Here is a 7,882-nt window from a genome sequence, read left to right as displayed (position 1 = left end):
ACACACACACACACACACACACACACACACAATATATATTATATATATATATATATATATATATATATATTTTTTTTTTTACTGGTAGTCCACTCTATGAAGATTTTTTGGGTATAATATGTCACAGTTTACTTTATTTTGCTATCCTCACTTAAATAAATTAATAGAGTCCTGCACCCACTATTAAAAAATTATATCTGGTCTCTGAATCATTTTTGGTTTGGCTGTGTGTGTATATATATATATATATATATATATGCTATACTGCTTATTTAATCAAATTGTTTTTTAGCAAGTTTGGTAAGATTTTAGTAATCCTATGTATAATAATTGGCTTAAAATGCTACATTTGACTGAAGAACATTCAAAATTGTGTTTTAATATAGTTAAATAGTGGTGCAAAGTGTGTTAAAGTTTGCACGAAAAGTCTCCATTTCAAGTAACAATCTAAGAACATTAAAAGTTATAAATTCATAATTATCACCGGTAGGGGGCCCTCAAGGGGCCACAAGGAGGTGCTGAAAATTTGAGAGACTTTTACAAAAGCCACTTTTTAGGGACATCAAAGTTAACAAGTTAACTCACAATATTAATTAAAAATGTTTAACAATGAAATTTTTTTTAAAAAATTCTATAAAATTTGCTTTCTAAAGCAGAAATAATGAGATTACATTCAATATTTTTGTTCGTTTTGGTTTGTGTATCTAACAGTGCTCCACTAATTTGCTTTGACTTCATTACAATAACAATATAAAAGCTAGAGCTAAGCTTAGTTACAGCATTTTGTTTTGAGAAACAATTATGAGATCATTAAAAAAGCTTATTTTTGTTCTCATACTGAATAAATGAGTCTTGTACATGTACAGCTAGCCTACCTACATTTTAGGAAGGGGTCCTTGGTGTCAATACGTTTGAAAACCCCTGCTGCACTGTTCGTTCTCATCATAAATATGTCTTTTTCTTTTTGTCCCTTGACAAAAAATGAGCTTGCATAATAAACATAGACGAAGCATATAGCGGGTTTAGCCCAATCCCAAACTTTTCCTAGTTTTATTGGTTCAGTGTAAACAATAAGGTTCCAGCTGTTTCACCAGACATGTTAGTGCAGTGTTGACTGGCATTCCTTTAATGCAATCAAAAGAGATGATGAGTTATCGTCGCCTCTGATTGGCGGACGCGTCTTCAAGGGGCGGGGATTGGAAGTTGAATCCGAATCCAGCTGTGAATTGGTTCGCATGAGCGGATTCGTGCTATAGACCGTTTTGCCGACTGGGAGAATCATTGGAGACTTGTGTATTTTCGCAATAATGGACAAGACTTCAGCATAGGGAGCTCTCCTGCGCATTCTTTCAGCACGAGATTAAGGTTTTCCTTTTCATATGCAGACAGAAAATCACTGCCTGCACCTTTAGAAAAGATTTCTGAAGGATTTTACTAATTGTCTAAGGATCTATAAGTGTTACTGTTGTGAATACTTTTGAGCATTAGATCTTGCGGTTATCTAATACAAAAAAACATTGAATTAAAACCATTGTTGCATTACTTTTTAAGTGTGCGCACACGGAGAAAACGAGCGGAGCGCACATTTGGAGATTGGGAAGCAGTTTTGCAGGACTTGTCTTGTTTGTATCTGGTTGTTGGTCATCGAAATACAATGTTGATATCTTGAGGCATGATGTCCAAGTCACTGAGATGCCCATAAACCTGCTTGCGCTGTAACTGCCACCTGGGAACTGCTTGCGAGCTCCAACTGATCCTATTCAATACCATCATTTGGACTGCTTTTGCAACAGAAATGATCATGCGATGAGTAAGCTCGATTTGGGCATATTTTCAGAAGCAATTACAGGTAAGAAATCAACATTTACAATATTTTACTGAATAATTGCAATCACGCTCATTTGCGTGTTCATTGTGTGGTGTTTAATAGCCTACATTAAAAAGGTACAGCCAAGTTTTAAAGTCATAGTATTTATTTAAAATGCACATTTTTTAAATAAGATGTTATTGATTTAATGAGAAGACACCAAAGTACCACATTGTTTAGGTGGTTTATTGTTTCCCCCCTCAGTACAGTTCCATCAATAATTACTGAATACCAGCCTGTAAAATTCCAATAGTCTCAAAAGTATTGCCTATAATTGTCTATTGTTCAAATGCACCGACCTTAATAATTACTAAATGCAAAATACAGTTATCTTTAGTGCATTTTATTCAATATATTTTTATTTACAACCATGTCAGTTACATTGAATGGACGTGTACGCTCTTTTACCATGGCATATGCATTTTTTAAAAATATATTTTCCCCGCATTTTATAATTGCGTAAAATCAGAATTATTTTTCTATTGTAGCCTACTGCTAGTAATGCATGCATTGTCTCTCCTCAAGGGGGTGAATGATGGCTGAAGATGGAGGAAATATCTCCGAGGACCATCAGTTGAGGGAAGCAGAGGGTAGCTCCTCTCTTCCAAGGACTTTTATACGACTTAACGACCTGTCCGGTGGCGGGGAGCGCAGTGAGCTTGAGGCTGATGGAGGCGAAAGGCGAGAGAGCGCTGCCGGAGCAGCGGTGGAGGAGGCGTCCGCTAGCGGCGAGGAAGCCTTGCCCTATCCGTCTTTGGCACCGGTTGTGTTTTTCTATCTGAAGCAGACCACGCGTCCAAGGAGTTGGTGTCTGAAAATGGTTTGCAATCCATATCCTTTCAAACTCAAATGCACTTTGCCACACCTGGATGGCATACACCTGTACAGGTAGGGCGCTACGGTGAACGCCGCCGGGCGCTGTCTTAAGTTTGGAAACAACGCATTCGACACAATAATAGTAAATAATTCTGCTAATAATCATGTTGTCCTTCTCGGAAATTATTAAATCATCGACAAAAACATCTCCCAAACAAAGAGAAAATATATTTTAAAGTCCCCATTGTGCTGATAGCTACAAATGAAAGCGCTTTCATTCTGCTTGTGGTGTGGAAGACAACACGATCCTGCAGAATATCACAGTTTATGAGACTTGGCAAGCATGAATGTTACCTCAACAGTCTCATAACTGTCTTAAAGCAGTTGTGTGCGTTTGTATGACAAACAAGCTGAGAAAAGTAATTTTACTCCATTAACTGGCCTATGGCTCTGAGGCATTTTGACATAACCTCATTTATTAGCTCTGACGAGTTAAGTTATTTGCTTGGTGTCATGCATTTCTAGAGCTAAGAGTTGTGATCAAAAAGTGCCTTTGGCTCTATTATTCAGAATTTACTACTGAACATCTTTCTTTGTGGCAAAATCATAGTAGGCTATAAAGACATGTCTATGAATCAGTTTATAAGATGGCAGTGCCAACCCGATCTCATGGCAAAACGCAAGTATTTTATGAGTTGCCGATTTTGTATGAATTTGATTAGTTCAAAAATGTACAAAAAAAAAAAACAAAAAAAAAAAGTAAGCATGAAGGTTCACCTCTGAGCCCACCCCTAAACCTAACCGTCAATGGGACGTAAGCAGATTGTAAGAATTCATACGAATTAGCCACCACTTTGACAAAACGTAAAATAGTTATGGATTGCCATGAAATTGTTTTGTCAGTGCCTAGAATTAAGCCCAAATTGTATTTGGCAAGGCAAAAAGACTATTGCTTTTTACTTTCTAGAAGATCAGATGGATATCTCCCTCTAGGAGTAATTTGAGAAGCCAATAGCAACATATTCCTGATTTCTTAACTTTGTGATTAGTTAATTATTTAAGTGAGTCCAATCTATCCTTGTTTGGCTTTCAGCAAGAGCGCCTAACAAGTGGTTTAGATTAGTCACATCTATCTAGTCCTAATGACTGTAATTTTTAGGGTGTTGTTAGTGCGCTCATTCCCTCGGCAGCTAGATGATTTCATTTTGTATCTTAAGAGGCTTCCCTGTTTAGCTGCCAGTCGTTTCGCAGAAAGTGGAGAAAACGGACCTGATTGCGAGCGTGTGAGGAAGGGGTGTGGTTAGCATGTGTGAGTCAGAGGTGTGCACTTGCAGTATGACTGATTCTGGGTGTAGGTGATCTGTTTGGTTTTCGACGGACTCGCAGCAGCCTCGCCGAAGGAAAGAATGCTCTTTTGGATCGAACAAGCTGGCTGGACGTGATTGTGATGTCTGGGTTCAAATGCTTTGTTTTTCTTCAGTAGGAAATATGATGAGCCTTGTGGGCTCTGAAAGGCTGCCCAATCAAACACACTCATCTTTCCCCCATTCTTGTTTCTCAAACTCCTCACGCTCTTCCCCCATTAGATGAGCCCACATCCCTAAAAAATAAGCCAGGCTTATGAAACACAGTGCCACTGGGTGGGAGTGGGCCTCATGGTTCTCCGGGCCTGATGGTCTGGTATTCCTCAGAGAAAATAAAGCCAGCCCTTGCCATCGCATTTCCATATTCTTAAATGCCACTGTTTCTACCGAGTTCCCGTTGGTCCAGTGCACTCATGCGCTTAGGAAAAGACCGAGCCAAAAGGGATCCTATTAACTGTGGTCAAGAAATAGATGTGGAATTCCCTCTCCTTGAATCCTCCTGCTGCACTGCTGCACGCACAATCTGTTCACCGTTCAGTCGAGATCAGTGAAAAGGCTGGCTATTTTTTAAACAGATTTGAAACGGTGGTCAAGTAAAGTGATCATAATACAGCCAAATGTGGTACTGTGCAGTACAGTATACAGGAACAAATCAAAGTGCGCAGTGACATTTGTACAAACGGGAGTGTCCTCCGTATATATATCCTCTTGCAGATTTATGTGTCGAGACAGTTCATCTCTCAAGGTGCCATCTCATGTAATGATTCCTCGTATGGTAATTTCAGTTCTTAGATCATTGTTGTGCCGTTGAGTGGGGTTTGAATCTCTGGGACTCATTATTTGCGCAGAGATTTATTTATATGTATAGTCTTCATAGATGACCTTTAATACATCTCTGTAGCCATTAGATAAAGGTCACTGTTTTTTAATAGTTTGTAAAGTATCTCAGATCGATCTTCTGTTCTTCCCACTGGAGGCATGTAAAAGTGTTTGTCCTTTTTGAGACAAACTCATTTTCATACTTTTTCAGATCAAATGGGTCCTTGTTGCAACGTCTGACAATCTCATTTGCAATTTGGCATGTGCATCAGTTGATCGCTCAATCAGTTCATCAAAAAGTCTCTTTGTATTATTGATTTGCCAGTAATGAAGGAGTTTTCGAAGTCCTTGTGCGTCTGTTTGCCATTAGCGAATGATTCTGCAGTCTTTGTGATTCATCATTCTGTGTTTGTATCCTGTCATTCATTAGATCTTTTTTAGATCCCTTGAGTGTTACTCTAGCTTATTGAACCTTTGACTTGTCCTCCGTCATGGGGTTTTCTCTGGAACCTGCAGCATGTTATCTGTAGCGTCGGCATTCTGGAAGAGTTTGTGCATGTGTGTACTTAATAGTGTGTGTGTGTGTGTGTGTGTGTGTGTGAGAGGAAGAGAGTTTGGGTGTTTGTGTGACTCAGAAGTTTGAAAGTTCACTTTTGAAAGTCGGGCTGCACAGTTGATTGCACTGAAATCGAAATAATGATATGGTGAAGTTCAGTTATTAAACTCATTTAATTATATAAATATCTAATTATAGAATTTGTAAGTGATTTAAATATTATACAGTCTGCACTCTGCATATGCTTCAAAGTCTGCATATAATGTGCATTGAAACGCAGAGCACTCAAAGGCTACGTTCATACTGTCAGTTTTTTGTGTATCCGATTGGAATCTGATCTAAAATTATTGACCTGCACACTGTGTTTAGCCACTGTTCAGATCCGATTTGTGTGTCCATGCAGCTCTTTCGTTTTCCAGAATATCTGCATTGGATTCTATGGCAATGACGTTATGTTGGTTGGCATACGCCAAAACAGCAACAACACCCGCAACATAGAGGGGTTTGCAATACAGATGTTGCCTTATTTACAACATGATATTGTGCAGTCGCCACGCTGAACTATTGCATCTTTTGAGATCTTCTGATGTTTCCTATAACAACAATGTTCTACGTTTTACGTGGCGTGAGAAAGTCACATAAACCATGCAAAATCCGTTCAGAGTGGTCAGACTGAAACGGATTTCCAGATATGAATGTAGCTTGAAATGGATTTGTAAAATATATATATATTTTTTTTGCAGTTCACACTTGCTAAATCTGATCGGATTTAAATTTGAGATTTAAATAGAATTTGGACTGACAGTCTGAACGTAGCCAAAGTTCTGCATTACTGTATTGTTTTCAAATTTGCGCTTTTCTAAATATCTTTGACGCTGCAAGTAATGCCGCGTTCCAGGCAACCCGTAACCCGTGTTTTTCCAACCTTCTACCCATGAAAGTGCACTGGAACGGCAGTCAAACCAGTGACTTCCCACCTGTGAACTCGTACTAGATCGATGTACTCCCAGTTACGCGCTCTGACGTCACATAACCCGCGAAACAACAATGGCAGCCCCTACGGATACAGTGTTTATGAAAGTCGTACACGAATAACGTAAAATAAAAGGTATAACAGCTTGCCTTATGCGCCATTTTTCTCCTCCGTTTCCCTCAAATAAGCAAGGAGTAAGGACCTTTGGTGATATAAATTATTGTAAATGAGCATAATTAAGCCCCGTACGGTCTGCCATGCTTTGTTTACATCTAGCTACCACAATTCCTCAGGCAGTTAGGCGTGACTTTGCCTGGAATGTTACAAAGTCGTAAGTCGTGGTTTGAAGTCGTAATTTACGGGCTCAAAAACCTGCCTGGAATGCAGCATAATTATACAAAAAAGATAAAAGACAACAGTAAAAAGAGATCTGAAACTAGCCTGATAAGCCAGACTCAAGATGTTGGGTCTGGGAACTCACCATTGGCAGGGCTCAGTCCGAGGGGTGGGATAAATGGCTGTCTTTCAAATACCCTCTGCACGCAATAGGATAGCGCTACAACCAACCAGAGCAACGAAGAAGGTGACGCTGAGCTAGTTGATAGATTAAACTTTTGCCGTATCCGGTCGGCAAAACTCCGAACACATCTTCCTTTCTTAAGAATGACTTCAGTGCAGTTCTTTGTTCTTTTCTCAAAGAAAAGCTTAACTCCAAGTCTTCCAGAGTCGCGGCCAAAGCCGTTTCGAAAGACCGCTGTTCACCAGCTTCTTTATTTACAAGTAGCACACGGAACCGCCGCAACTCTGCCGTCATTATGTTAAGCCTGCCCACCGACTCTATACATGATGTGATTGGCCTAACCAGAGTTTGGTTTTCCAGCTCGCAAGCCAACGGAGAGTTGCTAGACTACCCTGGCTGCAAATTAGATTTGCTGCCGCTTGGCTAGGTTAATCTGAAACCACTTAAGTCCAGGTACAATGTTAATAAATGTTTTCCATATTTGAATAAGCAACAGGTATAATGTTTATATTACTGTAATATTACACAGCTAATTGAAGTTCAGCAGGGTATGGCAAAAAAAAAGACAGAATAAGATAGTTTTTGGTCTCCAAATTCCAATGCCAAAATAAATAGTTGTTCTTCAAGGATGTTCACACTTGTACTCTTTAAAAGAACTAGACCAGTTGAAAGAGGTATTTTTTAATAACAATAATAATGCAGTTATCTTTGCATTCACATTGTACCTAAACTTAAGTGGATTTAGATATATTTTTGTCTACCTTTTACCTTACCTCGTACTTTCTATATATATATATATATATATATATATATATTATAATATCATTTTTTTCCCCTTTTCTTTCTGATAGTGTCTTAGTCCCTTTTCACCATGACCTGGATGATGTTAAAGCAGTCATAATTTGCAGAAAATTGAAAACCCTTCCACCATGATATAAAATTCTTTCATGTGAACTTTGTGGTCTTT

The 7,882-nt window shown here is 38.8% G+C and overlaps 1 protein-coding gene across 1 annotated transcript in view; it reads left to right on the top strand.

Annotated features, from left to right (window-relative positions):
- Positions 1–1,228: 1,228 nt before the first annotated feature.
- cacna1g (calcium channel, voltage-dependent, T type, alpha 1G subunit) overlaps positions 1,229–7,882 on the top strand; it is a 283,552-nt gene continuing 276,898 nt past the window's right edge. The window contains exons 1-2 of the mRNA XM_079846045.1: positions 1,229–1,849; positions 2,393–2,698. Of these exons, the coding sequence (XP_079702171.1) occupies positions 2,400–2,698 (299 nt within the window). The 5' untranslated portion in view covers positions 1,229–1,849; positions 2,393–2,399. The remainder of the gene's footprint in view (positions 1,850–2,392; positions 2,699–7,882) is intronic.

Source organism: Gobio gobio (assembly GCF_949357685.1).
Source record: "Gobio gobio genome assembly, chromosome: 20".
NCBI classification, from domain to species: Eukaryota; Metazoa; Chordata; class Actinopteri; order Cypriniformes; family Gobionidae; genus Gobio; species Gobio gobio.
The sequence above is the reverse complement of the archived record's forward strand: the minus strand, read 5'-3'. Positions and strand labels throughout refer to the sequence as shown.